Source organism: Solanum stenotomum, chromosome 1 (genome assembly GCF_019186545.1).
Source record: "Solanum stenotomum isolate F172 chromosome 1, ASM1918654v1, whole genome shotgun sequence".
NCBI classification, from domain to species: domain Eukaryota; kingdom Viridiplantae; phylum Streptophyta; class Magnoliopsida; order Solanales; family Solanaceae; genus Solanum; species Solanum stenotomum.
This window is the reverse complement of record NC_064282.1, coordinates 15954121-15975816: the sequence shown is the minus strand read 5'-3', so window position 1 is coordinate 15975816 and position 21696 is coordinate 15954121. Positions and strand designations below refer to the sequence as shown.

The 21696-nt window shown below is 33.9% G+C and overlaps 3 protein-coding genes across 8 annotated transcripts in view; all 3 read left to right on the top strand.

Annotated features, from left to right (window-relative positions):
* Nucleotides 1–372: 372 nt before the first annotated feature.
* On the top strand, nucleotides 373–5130 carry LOC125853506 (uncharacterized). The gene is made up of 6 exons (XM_049533200.1): nucleotides 373–766; nucleotides 1379–1538; nucleotides 2780–2967; nucleotides 3792–3915; nucleotides 4407–4537; nucleotides 4820–5130. Exons 1-6 carry the CDS (start codon nucleotides 533–535, stop codon nucleotides 4955–4957), a joined length of 975 nt encoding a protein of 324 aa, XP_049389157.1. The 5' UTR covers nucleotides 373–532; the 3' UTR covers nucleotides 4958–5130.
* A 4253-nt stretch (nucleotides 5131–9383) lies between these two features.
* On the top strand, nucleotides 9384–20003 carry LOC125868755 (NAD-dependent malic enzyme 59 kDa isoform, mitochondrial). The gene is made up of 20 exons (XM_049549329.1): nucleotides 9384–9451; nucleotides 9566–9703; nucleotides 10964–11060; nucleotides 12373–12491; nucleotides 12590–12757; nucleotides 13880–14008; nucleotides 14496–14556; nucleotides 15591–15694; nucleotides 15772–15855; nucleotides 15967–16073; nucleotides 16195–16288; nucleotides 16610–16723; nucleotides 16907–16972; nucleotides 17677–17749; nucleotides 17834–17920; nucleotides 18090–18144; nucleotides 18221–18292; nucleotides 18450–18512; nucleotides 19356–19470; nucleotides 19587–20003. Exons 2-20 carry the CDS (start codon nucleotides 9575–9577, stop codon nucleotides 19653–19655), a joined length of 1806 nt encoding a protein of 601 aa, XP_049405286.1. The 5' UTR covers nucleotides 9384–9451; nucleotides 9566–9574; the 3' UTR covers nucleotides 19656–20003.
* A 551-nt stretch (nucleotides 20004–20554) lies between these two features.
* LOC125867283 ((+)-neomenthol dehydrogenase-like) overlaps nucleotides 20555–21696 on the top strand; it is a 36016-nt gene continuing 34874 nt past the window's right edge. For 5 of the 6 annotated variants that reach the window (XM_049547749.1, XM_049547737.1, XM_049547744.1 and 2 more), the window contains exons 1-2: nucleotides 20555–20713; nucleotides 20933–21185. In XM_049547749.1, the coding sequence (XP_049403706.1) occupies nucleotides 20679–20713; nucleotides 20933–21185 (288 nt within the window). In that variant the 5' untranslated portion in view covers nucleotides 20555–20678. The remainder of the gene's footprint in view (nucleotides 20714–20932; nucleotides 21186–21696) is intronic. The other variant, XM_049547756.1, reaches the window with a different exon arrangement.

Sequence of the window (21696 nt, the reverse complement as noted above, 5' to 3'; positions counted from 1 at the left end):
TAATTATTCATTTGATAAAGCTTATGCTTCAACTTCAGTAAAAACTGCAAAATTCGTATGCAACATAAATTGTTTTGTAATACACAACATCTACACCTTGTTTGGATGGTTGTAACATAGTTTTGATGAATACTATATTTAGAAGTATTGTATGATTTTTCACCGTTCCATAATACAATGCACCAATAATTTGAATAACAAACTTACAATTTTATCAACAAGAGAAGTTAAGAGTAAAAGGGTAAAATGTATGGAAAATCTTACATATTAGTTCGACCATTTAACTTTATCTTTGTTATAAGAGTAAAAGGGTAAAATGTATGGAAAATTTTACTGTTTGACTATCTAAACTTTATCTTCTTGGCGAGGGTTTGATTCCGACCCATGCTTCAACCACGCCACGCTGCAGTCCAAGGAACTGTGACTCTCTTCAGTAGGCACAGCAAACTCCTTGGCCCCATAAGAACTGCATTGCTTTTCTAAGATACGAATTACGATTGTAGAGATCAGTCGGGAAGCTAAGAGATTGAAAATGAGTAGCAAGAAAATATTGATAGTTGGTGGCACAGGTTACTTGGGTCAGCATCTTCTGCAAGAATTCACGGCAATCCAAGATACTCTTCCATATGCTCTCTCATTAGCCTTTACCTACCACACCAATCCCCCTCCCGAGCGCCTACTGAAAGCCATTCCTCATGCCCTACCCTTCCATGTAGATTTACGAACCAGCAATGGCTTTGATGACATCTCACAAAATTTTGGGCAGGTTTGAATTAAGATTCCATCTTTCTCTTTTAGGTCTTCAAGAATTGCAATTATTTTGCTTGCATTTTCAGTTTTGGTGATTGATAGCATCTCACGAAATGTTTGTCAAGTTTTTGGGTGGAAGTGTAAAACTTATGGTTCAATCCACTAAATAGGTTCAACTAGTAATAAAATTTGAACACATAAATCCAATGGGTTGTGGTAGAATTTTGATTTCGAACTCGAACTCATAAAGTTTAGATTTTGAATTTCATGGTTTGCATTTTACTGTACACAGTTCCAAAAGATTCCATTTTTCCATTGTGGGTCTTGAAGATTACATTTTTCTTATTTCACTTCTATTTTGGTGATTGAGATATGCATCTTCATATATGTATATAAAATTTGAAGAAAGTTTTAAATATTATATTTAGTAAGAGAATTCTTATTTGCGTCGACTAATATCACTCAAGGCTGTGAGTTTATTTAGGTGTAGTCTTTGCTGTCTGTTTGTTGTCATCTAGGATAAATACCTGAAGTAGCTGGTGGATTGTATAGTAGGTCAAAATTTATTACTATCCTAGTTAAAATGTCCATAATAGCTAATACCAAGCTTTGTAATGTGAATGAGCAGCCTGATGTTGTGGTTAATTGTGCTGCACTTTCTGTTCCACGTGCCTGTGAAGTGGATCCTACTGCTGCCATGGCTATTAATGTGCCTTCTGCTCTTGTTAAGTGGTTGTCAAGTTTTAGCAATGGCGGTACTCTTCTGATTCACTTGTCTACTGATCAAGGTAACACACGAGGAAATCATTGTAGTGACAATAGCTAATTTTTCGCAGAAGTTAGAGAGTTTCTTGCTTCTTTCTTGAGCTGGTTATACTTCTTAGGCTAACTGTGTTGGTTTCTATGGGGGAGGAAAATGGTACAATGTTGACTTACTTTCACTGGTAGGGTTTGGTCATTGTTTCACTTATTTGGTACAGTTGGAAAAAAAGTAGATGATGAGAATTGTAAAATGGACGTACTTCCTTCCTTTGTAGGACTTCTGGGAGTGAAAAGTTGCATAGCTGAGTACACAAGTCCTCAGCTATTGCCATACTCCACTTCTACTTGGTTACCTGGCAGTCAATTCTTCCCTCATCTTACAACTCTGTTTCAATGTTGCTTTGGAGCCTTTGAATCCGTCTTCACTGATATAACGGATTCTCCTTTTTCTTTTGTTAAAAAAAGAATCACCTATTTCTTCAGATGTTAAAGTTTATCCACTCACTAAACTTTTGAGTTAGATGCAAAGATGCAATTTTTGGCATTTGTTAACAATTGGTATAGCACTTTGCCAGTTTTATTTGTTGTTCCGTTACACATTCTTCAAGATAATATAGCCAATGGGCAATGAGGTGCATGCCTTAGAGCTTTTGTGCCTGCATGGAAGTGTCGCCTAAGCGAGATCTTGTGCCTAGATTCTTGGTGTAAGGCGCCTCAATTGAGTCTTTAACAACACCACTGGCTATCAATATCATAGGAGCCAAACTCTATATACTTGTTAACTTCTTGTGTTACCTCTGCAATCCCTACCTAAGAAACTAATTCTGGCACAAGGATGAACTGGTCCTTCTAAAGCATGGGTAATTTTTTTAATATAAAGGAAAATAGCAAGTACTGGTAAGATGCTTAAAATTAATAGACACTTGGCTAAGGAAGATGCTGACTTAAATTCCTGGTGCATAAAATATTGAGAAATAGGATGTTAGCTTCTGTTCACCAATTCCCCTGATATATTTGTTGGTGAATGCTTCATATTATTTATTTTGCTGTATTCCTTTCCATGAAAAGATTTGAAGAAGCTGTTTACAACCTAAGCATCTGTAGATCAAGCTCTCTCACCTGTGATATAATTTTATCAAATTGTTGAATGTTCTCATGTTACTGGATGAACAATCATTTAATTATTGAATGTTCTCATTAGTCATGTCTTTTGACTGATGCAAACAATTTTTTTGAGACTAGGTGAAACTAAATAGACTTTTATCAGTTTATGAAGGGACCAAATCCTTCTACAAGGAAGATGATGAGACCCTTCCTGTGAATGTTTATGGAAGATCAAAGGTAGCAGCAGAGCAATTTATATCCGCAAATTACTCAAATTTTGCAATTTTGAGGAGCAGTATTATTTATGGACCTCAGACCGTCTCCCCTGTCCCAAAATCACTTCCAGTTCAGGTGAATACAATGAATTTCACCTTGTAATTGCACTTGTACAACTTCATTAAAGGGCTGTTATTGTTCAGTAGAATGAGTGGGCGCTATAGTATCCTCCATGCCTTTACTTTTGTGTGATTTGCAATTTAAACATGATACATCTTTTTTTGAAGCTTAACCTAATCACTTCATATTATGTCACGCTTTCCTTCTGTTTGGCCTGTATCTGGATTTAAACTTGATGTTGACTTGATTTATTTATTTTTATTTTAAAAGTTGATATTGAGATGTATTCAAGCTTGCAAATTATATTTAGCCCTCTATATGCGATTACTATTAAATTCCATCTATTTGTCCCCTTTTTTTGGACTCAATGGTCATATCATGGGGGTGAGTGGCTCTATTGAGCCTTTTAATATTGTACTGTTGTTACATCAAATTGAACATAAGATTGCTTTTAGTTACTGCAGTAGCTTTTAGCAAAATAAGTTATTTAGTTTGAATAAATTTGAATTCTGAATTTTAGTTAGTTTGTTTATGTTGTTGAGATATTTTAGGTTGTTTAAATTTTAAATTATGCAGATTATGTATTTTTTGTTGGCTATATAAAGCCCCCTTAAGAAAATTATTGAAAGTCATTTCAATCCATTGAGAGACAATTTCAATCTTTTTGTGCTGCCCCATTTTTTAAAAAACACCAACAGATTGAATGTTTACTCATGATTCTGTTATGATATAACAGTAAAAATTGCATCTAAATCCCAAGCATTCTATTATGATATATGGCACATTAAATCACTTGACTACTGGGCTTTGAGCTGATGCTTCACATGAAAATCATGCAGTGGATGGATAGTATTCTTGCAAAGGGAGAAGCCATGGATTTTTTTCATGATGAGTTCCGTTGTCCTGTCTATGTTAAGGATCTTGTGACCATCGTCTGGACTCTGACAAGTAGATGGATCTCAGGTTAGACATGTGTTGACCCTCAAGACTGATTTGCCTTGATCAAAGTAACACAACTTTTTGACAACCCTCTGTCTGCATTAACAAATACGGGATACTTATTTCTTCAGTTTCTTTTTTACACGTGTGCGCTATGTTACTGAAATTTCACTATGATCTTCTTGGATTGGTTCTTTCTTTGTGGTAGTTTTCCACATATTTAATACAACCTTTCTTGCTGCATGAGGATTTGATTCTTTTGAAGTATATGATTGAGTTAACTGGAATATAATCCGAAACAAATAATTCAGCTCAGTGTTCAATGTGGTGGTTCACTATGACTCAAGAAAAGTTCTACAATGTGACTCTATCAATGCTCATAACCGGTTTATATTTAAAGTTATGTCTAACTTTTTCCTTTAAAAGCCTTCTAGTAAAGTTTCTGATACAACTTACCTGATTTTCTATCTCTCCTTGACTTTTGCATTTTATCACATGATATGTGTTGTTTCCAGAGAAGGAGCCAATGCAGTTACTTCTGAACGTGGGTGGACCTGATCGAGTTTCCAGGGTTCAGATGGCTGAAGCTGTTGCACATATTCGAGGTTATAATTTGTCATTGATCAAATCAGTATCCTCATCAACTGTAAGTAACATTGGTTTAACATTACCCTGACATTTGCATGCACGCGCACAAACAAATTTTCAGAAATAGTCTCTTTACTTTTCTCATTTACCTTCTAGCTTCTGTTGTATCAAGCTTTCTCAATGGTAAAATACATGATATTTCGATTTGCTTTCATTGTCGTTACCTCTCTCTGTTGTGTTACACTACAAGCGCAACACAGTTCAAGAAAGTATCATCACTGCTGTTTTTTTCTTCAAACCACATACCTAACATATGTGTGTTATTATCTGAACATTATAGGTTAACCGCGGCGTTAAATCTCCAGCAGATATATCCATGGATATCACCAGATTAATTCAGACACTCAATATGTCACCAACTTCATTTAGGGATGGTGTTAAATTGACACTTGAAGCTGAATTTGCTTCTGCATCATAGTAGTTTTTGTCTTGCTCTTTGCCAGAATTCTCTTCTTTGTGTGTATTCGTATTGTCAAATTATGTTCATCTTTTCAGAAATATAATTTGACTTTACAATTTATCAAAAGATTTTGGATCTTCGCACTCAAGGGCATGACCTAATGGTTTAGAATCATGAGGTTTGCATTCAAATTCAAGTGGCCGAGTTACAAGTACCTGTAAAATTAGTTGATGTGTGCCTAAACCAGCTTGGACATCTCCATTATAAAAATAAAATAATATAAAGTTTAGCTTCAGATACAAATGCATCATAAATGTCAAAGATTACAAAATCTATATTTGGTGATTTTTATTTTTTTTTGGTTTCCTATTTGTTGATTTTAATGTCAGTAGAATCTTTATTTTGTAGGAAGTTAAAACAACCGATGCACATGCATGCACTGGAGGATATTGACTACAAGCAGTGGCTATGGTCACAAACTCACAGTACGCACCGTCATTGGTTCTAATCATTTTCGAAAAGAATGATGTATGTGTTATATCCTATCTTATATGGCTCGTATTACGACAATGACATACCGAGTGAAATTTCATAGGCGAGGTTTGCTTATGCTAGAGTGTATATAGACCTTATCCCTACCTCGTGGAGGTAAAGAAATTGTTTTTAAAAGACATTGAACTCAATAACACATCAAAAACACATTTTAGAAGAGAAAACAAAAATAGTGAAGACATCACAAATATTTGATTGGAAAACAAAATAAAAAGAGATTTGATTTTGAATTTTAAATTTTCCCAAAAAAGACAATTTGATGCACTAAAGTATTTGTTATGCATGCACGGTACGGAAAAAGGCAGAACCAAAGGATTTATAATATTTCTGTTTTCATGGCTTGAGTTCATAACTTTCTGATCACATGACAATAACTTTACCTGTTATTTCGAGACTCGTCTTTCAAATTTGCAGCTGAAAAAGTAGACATCTAGTCAATGAAACAGTCAAAACGCGAAAGAATCAACATTTTACGCGGAATACACTGAAATTAATGGTCATTTTCCTTTTAGAATCAATTCCAAAAATCCAATTTGTGTTCATGACTAATCAAAAAAGAAATAAAATCAATTTCTATTCCAAAATTTCACTTGTTTGGTTGCATTTGCATGCCCACCATTCATAATAATTGTGCTGCTTTATTCTTGTTCTGTAAATAATACACGACGTAGCTGCCTAACAAAATAGAATTATTCCATATGGTATATAGAAAACTTTATTTAACATGATAAGAAAATGCTAGCTCCACTTCGACTAGTATATATGTCACTGTAATTTTGAAGAGATTAAAACTATATCAGATAATTAATATTAAAGTATTCTTATCTTGGAATTCATTTTACTGATAAATTGTAATTTAGTAACAACAATAATGTCTAGAACAACTTATGCGCAACTGGACCGATTCAATATAGTGGGTATATGCTACCTTCTAGTGTTGCATACATTATCTAATTTATGTTGTTTTATCAGTAACTAGCATAAAAATTTAAAACGATTTCATTAGTATAAAATTAAATTTGAAAAATATTACGAGTGAGTAATTTTTAGAAGAGATTTTTGATTAATATTCATTTGGTGATCATAGGAAAACTCAATAAAGAATAAGTCTAAGAAAAATAGCATTTTAAATAGTTAACGTTAAGGTTACTTATGAGTTATGTAAAGCATATTTGGAGAATAAATTCTTGGTGACAAAATAAATTAAATAGATATCATGTTGGAACATAGAAAGCACGTATCTGCTACTATAAAGGGTAGTACCTTTTCTTTTTTTCTTTTCAGGTATTCGGTATCCATATTAAAATCTGATTAAATTTGAATTCGCATCCGAAAATTTCACATTTCACATTAAGGCATCTGATTAAATTTAAATTCGCACCCAAAAATTTCACATTTCACATTAGGGCTAAAGCACTCCTTAATAAAGACGACTTTATATCCAAGGGGACTCGAATCTAAGACATATGATTAAGAATAAATAAATATTTACCACTTCACCACAACCCTGATTGGTATAAAAGGTAGTACCTTCACCAAGTAATAATTAGTATTGCAAATTTAGCCTCTCACCAGAATCAAAATCTCCTTAAATTTTCAAATTATTCCAGTAAATAAATAAAAGTACAATTTAACCTTACACTTCCAAAGGAGAATCTTCATAAAGAACATGGGCACATATCAGACCTACGTAGGCATTGAACTAACGTGTCGTTTGGCAAAATTAAGTATTGTAAAAGTGAATGAAACAATACCTCCAATACTATCATAAGTAAATTTTAGATTTAAACTCTATCAATAGATTTATTTTTTGAGATATTTTATGATTAAATTTATTGTACTTTTGAAATTATAATTCATAATATAATAATTTTGATATGTTAGTGATATCACTATGTATATCAATATATCTAAAATGATGGGTTCATTTAAAATCATTAACTCCAAAATGCATTCGCTTTTAACCATTGTTTATCGTTCACACACATATATATAATATATACACACACGTAGGAGTATGAAAGAAAATAATTTCTAATTTTTTAATGTTTTGGTCGGAAAAAATTGTACAATGACAAACGAGCAAAATATTTCCCTGAAGTAGGAAAAACTATCATAGGTGATATTCCACATTTGTTGTTCCTCCCACTCTCCAATTAGGGGTGGGCATGGTATGGTATATACCGAATAACTATACCATATCAAAATTTTTAATGTCGTAGTTTTGATATTATGGTATTTGATATGGTATATGGTATATATTTTAATTTTTTTGGTATACGATACGGTATTTGATATTTAGAAATAATATACCGAAATACCAAATACCATACCAAAGTATATAGTTACATAAATAACATATATTATTAAAATACTAACAAATATGCAACCCAATATTAGTATAAACTAATTTTTTAGAAGTTAAAACCTTGACTACTCTATTTTGATTGAAATGTATTTGAATTGTAATTGATTAACAAAAAGAGTTGTTTGTACTTTATTTTGCATATATATTTCTACATGTGTAATGTGTTAGTATAATACAATTGAGACTTTTTTTTAATTGTCGAAGTCATAATTTTCTATCATATAAATATATATTAATCGAAGTTGAACACATTATACCGATTTACCATACTGTAGAATATCGAAATCGAACTTCAATATACCAAATTAAATTGATATAATGATGATATAATGTTTTAAAAACCAAATACCAAAACTACAGTATCAAAATTTTCAAATACCACACCGTACCATACCATGCCCACCTCTATCTCCAACACACATTATCTTCACCTCCATCCTAAATTAAATGTTTTACAACAATGTTTACTCAGATTTAGCTTACTGCCTTATGAGAAACTGCCACGTGGTACCACTGTACTCCTTACTACTGGACCCACATGAGCCCAATAATCTATTATTGGCTTACACAAATTTCCCATTTTACCCTCTCACTGCCCGTGTGGCAACATGCTGACCGTTCACTAAAAACTCTCCAATACCGGGCGGGCAGCACTTTAGCCTCTGCCCGTCTGCCGTCACAAGACTTCCAACTCAACAGCTTCAAGTTTCCACTGCTAATGTACTACTCCCTTAAAAGTATTTCCTTATTAGTTTCTTAAAAAATAAATATATTTTTAAATTTAAAAATATTTATTTAATTTTTTAAAATCTTCTTAGCTTCAAGTTTGACTTTTTATTTTTGATTTAAAAACTACTCATCCGTTCACTTTTACTTGTCACTTATTTCTAAAATATACTTTTATTTTTACTTGTCACTTATTTCTAAAATATACTTTTATTTTTACTTGTCACTTTTGATATACCAACAAAAAACAATATTTTTTTTTTCATGTTTTACCTTCAACATTAAATATTATTTCTCAAATCATTTTTCAAGACATATCAATAATTATTTTCTTAATGAATGTGCAAGTCAAAGTGTAATAAGTAAAAGTGAACGAAGAGAGTACTTTTTTCAAGTCAATCCAAACGGATTCTAACTTTTAGAAATATTTTATAGTTTCTATCCTAAATATTTTAGACAATAGCTTCCTATCTAGCTAAATTGTGATATTAGTCTGATTAAGAAATTTTTTAAATATAAGATTGTTTAGTGAATCTAATTTTCTTTTGTAAAACTATAGTATAAAACATTGACCACCCAAAGAATGTTAAAATAATTAATAATAATAATATCAAGGGATTAAAAATTGTGCTTACAATTAATAAGACCACCATAAATAATGTTAAAATAATTAGGATTCCTAATTAGTAAATGTGAAACATTTAAAAAATGTGCCTAACAACTAATAAGACGATCTTAACCTTAAAGAATGTTATAAAGATTAAGATAAAGGGTGTGAAAATAACCCTTAGAAAGAAAGTGTCAAAAAAAAAGAAGAAAGTAAAAGGAATATAAGCAGCAGCGTTGAAGGAGAGTATAAATATCTGGTACTTGACTCTTTCACATATTCATGGAGTTGAAGTGTTCTTCATCTTCTTCTTGTTGAACTCGAATTCAAAGTTTTGTTGATTCAATTTTTACTCGTTTTTTATTTATATAAGGAGCGTGCAATGTGGAGAGTGGCTCGATCTGCAGCGTCGACTTTCCGCCGTACGCGGCGGTTATCGACGGCGATTTCAGCTCCATGTATCGTACACAAGCGCGGTGCTGATATTCTTCATGATCCTTGGTTCAATAAGGTAAGATTTTTTAGTAATTTTGTTTTCAACTGTTAGCTTCAAAATTAGCGTTTACTCATGATCTGGTTTATTTTTATTTTATTATTCGAGATTTTGTTTCGAAATTTATTCAGCTACTATTAGTTGAAAATATTGCTGTGAAAATAAGGTTTTTGGTTAATCTAGAGGTGCCGCAATTTGTTTGGGACCGAGGCGTAATTGTTGTTGTATGGAAGTTTAATGCAATACTGGATTTGCCAAATACTGGTTACTTTTTGTTGGTTTGTGTTGATGTACTTTGTAAACTGGATTATGTGATATGAGTCCTGAGATGCTACTTTTGAAGTACCGTGTCCACCGACTAAATTTTTCACCTAAATTTTGATGTCTAGTTGGGAATTTTATTGAGGAAATGGATGTAGAGGATTTATAAAGCCAACTGAACTATGGTTGTGTTATTACTGGTGTTGTAGATGGGGTATATTATGAGTTAAATTTTGCTTGTAAATTGTCCTATAAGTTACTCTTTAACAGGAGAAAATGCGGTGCTCTGGCAAAAATTAAGTTGGAGTGATTCTAGAAAATGAAAGGAACTATACTGAAATTTCATAAGCCAAACATAGAAGCAAAATAGAACACATATTACGGATGACCTCATTAGGATTTTTACTCTTCTGTGTTTTGTAACAAGAAATTTTATGAGTAAAACATTATGCATATCCACAGTGTCATGGTGATTAGGCTGTCCAAGAAGGCATATGGTTCTATATTTTTCTGAGCATCAACCTTTATATGGAACATGTGGTAGTAAATTAACAAGAAGATAAAAAGTAATTTACGTTATATCTTCAAGAGTTCAGGATTAAGCTTTGTGTTTCTCGAGAGACCATGATTTATACAACCTTAGTAAAGAGACCAGGATTGATACAACCTTAAAAATAGTACAATTTTCTGATAATGATACATACAAAGGAAAAGAGATTACAATACGACTGATTCCTATTAAATTGTGTAAAACATCTCATCTAAAAGCTTAATCTGTAGATTCATTTTCAAAGGCCAAGTGTTTGTACAAATTCTTGTTAATGGGTAGTGTTGAGACTGAACCCAGGATCTTTGCCTAACTCTAATACCATGCTAAATTATGTGTACCTTCTCATCTAAAAGTTTTAAATGTTAGAGAGAACAAACTTTATTTACTCAATTATGCTTTCAAAGTTTGTAATTGTTGAATGCAACTGATGTAACTTGATGTTATTATCTGCAATAAACAAAAAACAGGACACGGGATTCCCAATGACGGAAAGAGATCGATTGGGTCTGCGCGGTCTCCTCCCACCTCGTGTAATATCATTTGAACAGCAATATGACCGCTTCAGTAAGTTGGCTATTTTATACTTGGCTTTGTTGCTTGCGGGAAACTTAGTATTCAGCTCTTTATAGTAACAACAGGGCACTATGCTCAATTTATTCAGAAGAAACTTTCTGCTCTCTCTCTCTTCAGTTGTTTTTGGCTTCTAACTTAGATAGAACCTGGTTTTAAAGTACTTGTCGGTTTTGGTTCGAAGTAATATTACCCACAAGTACTTCGAAGTATGTTGAGAACCAATACAGACAATGAGAACTGCCATGAAAATTTGACGAGAACACCAACTTAGTTTGGTAGTAGTACTTGTGGGTTTTTTCATCTATCAATCTTTTATCCTTTTTCTTTGGCAGGGTGAAGAGTTCATCCCCTTAGAAATTTCCTAAAACAAAATTCTCGTTGTTATTAGTTTTCACAAGTGCTTTCAGAGCGGACCATGTTGGTGAAGATTCTTGAACATGGATGAACGGTTCAGTTAGTTTTCACCAGACTATCTAGTAGTAACTAGAAGAAAATACTTGATGGAATGAAGTGCGGGAAGAGCTGTCTAAGTTTGTTCGACATGTTTATTACCTACCAGTGTGATTTATGAGGTGTCAACATTAAGCTCTCTAATTCCAAATATTCCAAATTTTTTAGTGGAATTCTAATGAGGCTTGAAAGCACCATCTACTTTGACTTCTTTTTTTCCCTAGGACTTTGGTTTAATGGCAAAGGTAATACAAGATGGAATGTATAGTTGACGCACATCACAAGTTTGAATCCTATTGTAAACCAAGTCTGGTGTTTAAGTTTACTTATAAAAAAAAAACAAGGTCTGGTATTTAAGTGAGTAAAGGGTGAACCCATTATCTACTGAGTTTTTTCAAAGCTGGAAGCAACGGATTTCTTGGTTATTGGAAAAAAGTAGTTTGGGATCTTTTATATTTTGGCTTTCTTGTCTTAGTAGGCATGTTGCATGTCGGCACCAACATGTATTAAAAACTCTATATTTAGTTCCTCCCTGCTGAAAAAGAGAGGAGGAATTTCTGGAACATTTAAAACTTCTTTTTTAAGAAAGATTTCTGGAACATTTAAATCTAATCTTGCTGAAAATTAAAATATTTTACTTTTTGTTCCAATCTTCCATTTTGACTGCATTCTGTTAAATCTTCTAGAAAGCTTTTTTTTTTTTTTTGTCTATTCATCTATCTTATGTATCATACTCAGGCACGCTATATCCATCAGTGTATTGTTATGTCTTCTGTTTAGTAAGTTTGTTGTAAGATATACGTTGTGAATTATGTTGTGTGATATCATATTCTTTCTTTTGTTGTACCGCTAGTGGAGTCATTTCGGTCACTTGAGAAAAATACTGAGGGTCAACCAGACAGTGTTGTTTCGTTAGCAAAATGGAGGATCTTAAACAGGCTGCATGACAGGAATGAGACACTGTACTACCGAGTAAGTCTGGTGGTTGCAAATCATGCTTGCAAATGCCAAGTAGAAAATAAACTATTTTTACCTGAAGACTGAAGTTAAATCCTGAACTTTCTTCTCAGGTTCTAATTGACAATATCAAAGATTTTGCTCCCATAATATACACTCCAACAGTAGGATTGGTTTGCCAAAACTACTCTGGTTTGTTTAGACGTCCACGTGGCATGTATTTCAGTGCCAAAGATAAGGGAGAGATGATGTCAATGATCTTCAACTGGCCTTCTACTCAGGTACTATGTGATTTCACAACTTTCTGATTTTTCAGCTGTCCCTTCTGTTGTTTCAATTATCTAGAAGTTTCAAATATATGAAGCCCTTTTTTGTCTTCTGCATTCACCTAATCTCTGTGTCATTTACAGAAACAAAATCTGACAATAGTACATCTTCTTTTTCTTAAATCGTATGCTGTCAAAATAGCATTTGACGCCGCCCTCCATTAAAAAATTGCCTTCTACCTTGGTACCTGTAGCTCTAGGTGACTATTTTACGGGCATTTAGTCACCCCTATGGTATGAATGACTATAATGTGACTTCACCATGAAGCATTTCAAGGATGACCCTTTCAAAATCAGGACACTTCAATTCCTCAATACTGTAAAGTTCTCCTAAAAGAATTTTGCTATGGTAACAATCTTTTTATTTGTAAACGAAAAATAAATTAGGGTAGTCTTCTAGTGTGTGATACTTTTTTTTCCTTGATAAAAAAAAATGTTTCAAACCATAGTCAAGCCAAGAGCGGATGGGGGTCCCCACGAGAATCTCATGAACTTTCACAAGTCTGTTTTTTTCCCTTCAAATCCTCTCTCAAGTTACTATGTGAAGCTTTGTCACTTACACAGAACCATCCATATTGATCCGCTCCATACTTTAGTTACATTCCCTTCAAATAACTTTCTTCCTGTATGTGAATTTCTAGAGCCATATTCCTATCAAAACATGGTTGTAAATTTTGAATTTACAGATACCCAATCTGCCGAATTGTGCTACCTCCTTTATGCCTTCACAGGAAATATCGCATTAGCCCTATTGACTTGTGCAGGAATTTGTGATGTTTTGTTTGGATGATGAGGAGCTAAGTTACTGGTCATTTGTTTATTTTTAAGTACAGTGACAGTTTCAGACCCAAGTTATATTATTCCTTTCAGTTTTCATTTCAGAAATTTATGTGAAATACTTGGGTACAAAAAGTTAACTAGTTGATATTTTGGAATTATGCAAAACTTAAAACATAGTGTAGCTGAGAAAATCTCCCTGACTTTAACCTCTTTGATATGGATTGTCTTTTTAGAACAAAAACTCACAACTTTGTTCAAATAGAATCACCCAAATGCATTCTCTTCTTTTGTTTGCAGGTAGACATGATTGTGCTGACAGATGGAAGTCGTATTCTTGGCCTTGGCGATCTTGGAGTTCAGGGGATAGGTATACCAATTGGAAAACTTGACATGTATGTAGCAGCTGCTGGTATCAACCCACAAAGAGTATGTATGGGAGTTACTATTTGTTCAGCAACTTGACATTCATGAGCTTTCATTATCAGTGTGTGGGTTGCGTATGTTTTGTATCTTTTTCATATACCGCTTTGTAAATCTGAAGTGCTATGAAACATAGACGACTTGATACGGATTTGGCAAGGATATCAGTCTGACTAACTAGCCTATCCAAAAAGACTTAAACAAAATTAAATAAAGATATGACTCCAGATTTAAAATGAGGTTTTGTTTTAGTGTTAAGTAATGACTGCTAACACTGATGTTTGGTAATTCTGCCTACGTCATTTCTAATTATCAGTGTCATGTACAATTTAATCAAAATTGATGAACACACAATCTGCTCCTTGAATAATAGAACTGGTGATTGTTATACTTCCCAAACAAACAATCAACACTTCCATGTTATGATGTGCCTTCATGTTTGCAAAATATGTTGTCTGCCAGATTTACCTATGCCTATGCATATGCCTAACAGGTGCTCCCAGTTATGCTTGACGTCGGGACCAACAATCAGAAGCTTCTAGAAGATCCTCTTTGTGAGTAAGATTTTTTAATGCGTAGTACTTCATCCAAAAAAAGTATTAGTAATCTAATATGCTCACACCTAATTGTTTTTGGCTTCTTACATGCTGGTGGACTTTCTGGTCCTTGTGGTTAATCCTAAAAAAATATCGTCTTCTTGTTGCTCGCTGTCTTCTATCTGCACATACTGTTGACTCTCTAATAATTACTATTCTGTAAGTTTGCAGTCTTTATGACTACAAGTATTAACTCCTAAAACTTGCTTCACCTTCCTCCTCTCTTGGGGGAGTTCACTTATATGATCTTTGTCAAACCTCACCTCGTGAGTTAGCTTTTGGGATTAAGAGTCCGTTTGGATAGGCTGAAAAAAAGTAGCTTTTAAGTCAAAAAATAAAAAGTCAAACTTTAAATGACTTTTTAAGCCAAAAAATAAAAAGTAGGGGGAGTCCTACTTTTGGTTTTTAATTTTTTAAAAGTTATTTTAAACTTATTTTAAGTTATTTTTAACTTTGCCAAACACTCCCAAAAGCTAAAAATGAATTACAAGTAGGTTTGACCAACTTTTAAGTCAAATCCAAACAGGCTCTAAGTCAGGTCAAGGTCAATTTTCTTAACATGTCATCCGAAATGGGCCCATCCTTATTCTTGGCTTACCCAATGTTGGGCCCCATGTTATATTGTCCATGCACCAAATGTCAAGTCTTGGGCGTGTAAGAGGGTGTTAAGTGTCCCACATTGGTTGAGGTAATTGGTTATTAATCCTTTTATGGTCTTGGAAAATTCTCATCTTATGAGCCTGCTTTTGGATTGAGTTATGCCCATGATCCATTTTCTTCACACCAAATACTTGAGTTAGGCCCAATGTCCATTTTCTTAACACCAAATAGCAAACAACATTGTGGCTCTATTCAATTTGTGTTGAGTAAGGATGCAACTATCAGATATATACAGTTCTAGTTTTGAAAATTAGCCCTTTTCAACCCTCCTTATTCTGTTCTTCAAGTTGGGTGCAAGGGTTCCTGCTTCTTACAGGATTTTAATTTTACAGATCTTGGACTGCGACAACCTAGGTTGGAAGGAGAAGAATATTTGTCAATAGTTGATGAATTTGTGGAAGCTGTTCATGCTCGTTGGCCAAAGGCTGTTGTGCAGGTCCATTTATTATCAAATAGAGATATCTGATACTATTTTATTTCTATTGCACTGATAAATCTGAATAATGCTAGTAGTTTGAGGATTTTCAAGCAAAGTGGGCTTTTGAGACACTGGATCGCTATCGGAAAAAGTTTTGCATGTTCAATGATGATATACAGGTAGTTTGCTTGGTCCCCGATTTTTTCTGGAGGTTATTTGTTGGCCCTTGTTCTCCTTTCTGCAGCCACCACTGACAGAAAGAATTATCTTCTGTTCTTCTTGTTCAATAGGGAACAGCTGGTGTTGCTCTTGCTGGGCTATTAGGAACTGTTAGGGCACAGGGCCGACCACTGACTGATTTTGCCAACCAAAAGATAGTGGTAGTTGGAGCAGGAAGGTAATGGCAAAATTAATTTTGACAACCTATTCTTGGTTACTAATAAATTCTGTCTTATTTAGATGTCTGTCTGAGGTGACTTAATTTTGCATTCTCTTCTTTATTGGTTTCTGGATTTCAGTGCGGGGCTTGGTGTTCTTAAGATGGCATTACAAGCCGTTTCAAGAATGACTGGACCATCAGCAGATCCCCACTTTTTTCTTCTGGATAAAAATGTGAGGTTTTGTATATATACAGATTGCTTATAGTCCATGTTGATTCAGAACATGTGAATGTGTTCCCTCTTTTTGCATGCGTCTTTTATCAAATATGTCTAACCATGCTTGCATTTTATATTGGGGGAAAACATCGGCATTAAATATTTTTAAAAAAATGTATTATAGATGAAAACAATTCTTCATTCACTAATCACATCAACAAGCCTCTGGGCTCCGTGACAAGTACCATATTTTTTTCTGTCCAGGACATCTGTTGGTGTTAAAGATTTGCTTCCTTCCAACGTGATTAGTAATGGTCATTGGTGATTGTTGATGCAGGGTCTTATCACAAAGGATAGGAAAGATATTGATCCAGCAGCATTACCATTTGCTAAAGCCCATCACGAGATTGAGGGGCTAGGACTACAGGAGGGAGCAGGGCTCGCTGAAGTGGTAATGTTAATAGAATCTCTGGGCATACAAAACTAAGTTGCTCTTAGTAGAAGGATGTCCGTGCTTTGTTAAAATTTGTTGACCTTGTTGATTATTGGGCTGTAGGGGACTAATAATTGCTATCTTCATCTTAGTGCCTTTTATGCTTTCCAAGACAATAAGGCTGGCTTAAATGTTTGTCAGGTCAAAAAGGTGAAGCCTCATGTACTTCTTGGTTTGTCAGGAGTTGGAGGCATATTTCATGAGGAGGTGGGTCATGTACTTTGTTTTTTTCTTCTTTAGCATTTATTTACGACACTCAGAGATAAGAACCGTGTCATTGGTTCAGCTATTTTCAATTGTGTGACATCTAGCTAATCGTGAAACTTTATGGAAATGATTGGATCTTTACGCTCTAGCTGGCCGAAGTTACTTATTTGGCACATCTAATCATTTTACTCTATCTTTAACAAGTGTAGGACAATATTTTATTTGCTTTTTCTTGTCATATATCCACATCTGGACTCCGTTGCTCTGCCTTAAATGACATCATGGAGTTATAACATATTTAAACTTTATTTTCTGGTCAATTCGCTTGATTCACTACATACTTGTGAAGCTTATGCCATTGACAATCATATCTAATGACTAATCTCATCCACCAATTTGCTTCCTATTCCTTTGCTTACCTTTAGCAGGTTCCTTTCAGACATTTTTTCCTTTTTCATCCCTTTTCAACAAACTAGTACTTCAAGAATTTTCTAGGATAAATCATGAGAAAGAGATACGTGCGACTGGTGAAGTGATCTCTTATTTTCTGGAATTTTCTCATTGAAGTATGATGTGAGGTGTTATTTGCTCTTTGGATTGTATCACTTGAACATTCTTTATGATCAGTTAAGTCACTTGAAAGTTTCTTGCAGTAAGTCTGTTCCGTCGATATCAACTTGTGTTTGTCTTGGTGTAATGTTCAGGTGCTGAGGGCCATGAAAGAGTCAGATTCTGTTAGACCTGCAATTTTCGCCATGTCAAATCCTACAAACAATGGTTTGTCTTGTCATCCATCTTTTGCTTCCTCAATCGGCTGTTTGTCTTGATCTTGCATTTAATATTGTATATTCTGTTCAACAGCTGAATGCTGTCCTGTTGATGCTTTCAAGCTTGCTGGAGAAGATATTGTTTTTGCTAGTGGGAGTCCCTTTGCAAATGTTGATCTAGGTAGTTTCTGGTTTCTTGAATGCATTTTTTCTCTGTATCCTTAATGCATACTTGTTGCAGTCGCTGAGCAACTCCTTTTCATTAATTCATCTCCACTTCCCAGTTTAAGCCTCTTTTGTGCTTATTGATGATGTATTACCTCATGAATCCTATTCTAATATGTTCTCAGGGAATGGTAAGATAGGCCATGTAAATCAAGCGAATAACATGTATCTCTTCCCTGGGTAGGTGCTGATTGTAAACCTATGTTAACTGTTTTGAATGTGTTGCACTCATCTAAGATTATTGTTGACAATTCAGCATTGGGCTAGGAGCTCTTCTTTCTGGCGCTCGAAACATAAGTGATACAATGTTAGAAGCTGCTGCTGAGTGGTATGATCTGACAATCCTGTCTCCTTGTACTTGATTTGACCATCAGTGGTGTGAGCTTTTCAATTTGTATTGTGTGTTTAGTTTAAAGCATGTGGTGCAATAAAACCTTCTCTTATCTATACATTTACTGATTTGTATATTTATTGTGATCGTGCAGCCTCGCTTCTTACATGTCTGATGACGAAATCAATAGAGGAATCTTGTATCCATCCATTGACGAGTAAGTTTTTGGTCCTGGAGAAAGTATTCTTTGCTCATAGAGTTTTATTTGGAGCTGTGAAATCTTAAGCACTAAATTAGCTCCACCCTGTCCCTGTAATGACTAGATATGACTGACTGATTGTTGCAACTTATAAATTTGATATCATGTTTTTATTGCGTTAGTTGAACATATTAGCGACTGCCGACTGGTTTTGGCCTTATAGGATTTCTAGGTCACATGCTTATTCCTGTCCCTTGTTACTACACCATTTAGCTGTAATAAGCATATTTGAGGGAGTCAAAATTAACAACGTACAAAATTTTGATGACAATGATGCTTCAATTTCAAGGTGCAGCTTTATAAAGCACAAACGTCTAGGTTTATCTCTCCTGATTTTGATTCTCTATGTATCATGACATGGAATGCACACTTACTTTGCTGCTATCATGCAACAGTCTGATGAAATGTTTCTACACCCGAATCTTGTTATTTCATATGGGCAACACTTGATCACTCAGCTCATCCTTAGTTTCTCTTTTTATATATTTGTTTATTTTTTGTGAACATCCATTTAGAGATCTAATCTTTGAGGCTATGAATACGGCTACTAGTTAATCATATAGATTGTGGTGCTATTGTTGCTGAATCATTTTCTTTTCTTTTCCCACGCTTATTAATTTTCAGACTTAAGTAGTAATAACTTTTGTGAGGGCATTACTAGTCATGAGATTGCTTGATGAGTTTTGGGAAACTTGTATTTTGGATGTAATTTGCATTTGCAGAATGCATTCACTTAGAGGTGGCAAAGGCAAAATTGCTTCCTACAGGTAATCGTATCTAATATCTCTTTTTTGTGTGCAGTATTCGGGATATTACAGCAGAGGTGGGAGCTGCAGTTTTACGGGCTGCTGTTGCTGAAGACCTGGCAGAAGGTCACGGTGAGGTTGGGGTAAGAGAGTTGCAGCATATGTCAAAGGTACGAAACGTTACTAGAATCTCCTAAACGAAAGGAAACAAGAATCATAATGATATATACAGTTAAGAAAAATGTGTTTCCACCTTTTTTTCAAGAGCTTCATTCGTTGGATGCAGGAAGAGACGATTGAACACGTGAGACAAAATATGTGGTATCCCGTCTATGGCCCTCTTGTTCACGAATAGTGAAGCACTTCCTGGGTTGAGATCACAGGTCCACGAGAAGTGGAGTATGGTCTGGTGCTCTAAATTGCCTGTAAAGGTAAAAAAAATTCGCGAACTTGACTGTATTAGGTGTACAATTACAAGGACAAATGTTGCTGAACCACGAAAGAGAAGGGCTCTTCAAATATTTCATTTTTTTTGTTGTTAGCCATTCTTGTTTATCTCATGAAGCATATGTAACCTTTGATTTGACTAGGAGATGTATTTGTTATCTCAGAATAAAAGCTGATACTTTCTCTCAGTAGCACCACCTATTGAACTGTATTCATTTTTGTGGTTTTTTATGAAATGAGATAGTATTTGAAACAATTTGATTTGGGCTTGAAGTTGATTGGTGCAAGACGAAAATTTCACTTTCTCATGTTTGGTTGGTCAAAATTTTTGGAAAACATTTAAGTTTCTTAAAATAGAGGAATACGACTCCCCTACGGAAGTTGTGACTGGTCAAAATTTTTGGAAAACATTTTCTAAGTTTCTTAAAATAGAGGAATACGACTCCCCTACGGAAGTAGAGAAAACAAGTTTCACATGTGTCATTTCACATTAATTGTATCCTTTCCAACATTCAACACACCTCAAGTTTACTCTCATTTTCATTGCATCATACTCCATCTCCCATAATATTTATCTTAAATTATATACAAATACTTTTAATATAATTTTTTTTTTTTTGGCTTAGGTACCGAAAAAAAAGAAGATAATATGAAACATTGCTAATAAGACTTCTGTGGTCCTAAGAACTTATGGCTGTCATTTGTCTCAATTAACAACCACACTTGTGATTTTTGACAATTATTTTCTTAATTATTCAATAATAGTGACGCCTTCTTTTCTTTTTTGATTATATGCCAAAAACTTTTGTGTCAATATATAAATATATAAACTCTCAAGTCTCACCTGTATATACTTTTCTTTATTTATTAATGACACTAGTGTATAGTTTTTCTTTCTTTTACACATTAAAACACACAAAAACTTCATACCATGGCTGAAGCTCCCAACTTCCTGGCAACTCAACGGTAAGTACTCAATTTCACTACTTTTTAAAGCAGAATATACCACTCCAAATTTGGATTGATTTGTTAGATGGTCAGTCAACTAATAGTTATTATCTCATAAAGTTATTACCAGCTTTTCCTCTTGATGATTCTAATTTTGATATTTCTGAGATAATAATTATCGCACAATAAACATATTATTTTAATTTCTTACGATGTGGATTAATTTGTTGTTATCAGGATTGCAGTTGTAAGTGGAGGCAACAAAGGGATAGGATTAGAAATATGTAGACAACTAGCATCAAAGGGAATATTGGTGATTTTAACAGCAAGAGATGAGAAAAAAGGGAATGAAGCTGTCATTAATATGTTAAAGATGGATGGCCACTCTAATTATAATATCATTTTTCATCAACTTGATGTGACTGACATTTTTAGTATTGTAAGACTCAAAGATTTCATCAAGGACAGATTTGGCAAACTTGATATCTTGGTATTTCCTCTTCCACTCCTTTTCAATTTTACTTCTTTCTATAGAATTGAGTCCAAAGCTAAAAAAAAAAAAAATTAAAAATTAAAAATAAAAATTTGTCGCTAATCCTATTTAATAATGAATTAATGATGGATTATTGAAAAATTATGTAACTATGACGGGGCTATGTAGAGACGGATTATAGAAAAAAGTGTTTTTTACGAGCTATTTGGTGATAGATTAGAGATGAATTTTGTAGATGCATGGTGTATTAAAAAAAATATTGTCGATGAAAAATGTTTTCTAAAAAAATAAGTGGATTTTCTTATTAATTTTCTTGTGTTTGGTAGATAAGCAAATAATATTTCCTAAAATCATTTGTATATGATATTTTAAACAAATACTATGGATGGTGGGAGTGAGGTGAAAATGCGGTGTGTTGGAGTGTAGGAGGATGCAATCAATTTGGAATACCATTTGTGAAATTTGTTTTCCCTACTTCCATTAGAAAAATCATTTTTCTCATTTTTAA

Coding starts and splice junctions, on each gene's coding strand:
- LOC125853506 (XM_049533200.1), top strand. CDS start 533: ATGAGTAGCAAGAAAATATTGATAGTTGGTGGCACAGGTTACTTGGGT. Junction 1,539..2,779: donor TCACTTGTCTACTGATCAAG/GTAACACACGAG, acceptor GACTTTTATCAG/TTTATGAAGGGACCAAATCC. Junction 2,968..3,791: donor CAAAATCACTTCCAGTTCAG/GTGAATACAATG, acceptor AAAATCATGCAG/TGGATGGATAGTATTCTTGC.
- LOC125868755 (XM_049549329.1), top strand. CDS start 9,575: ATGTGGAGAGTGGCTCGATCTGCAGCGTCGACTTTCCGCCGTACGCGG. Junction 15,856..15,966: donor TGTTCAATGATGATATACAG/GTAGTTTGCTTG, acceptor CTTGTTCAATAG/GGAACAGCTGGTGTTGCTCT. Junction 19,471..19,586: donor AGTTGCAGCATATGTCAAAG/GTACGAAACGTT, acceptor CGTTGGATGCAG/GAAGAGACGATTGAACACGT.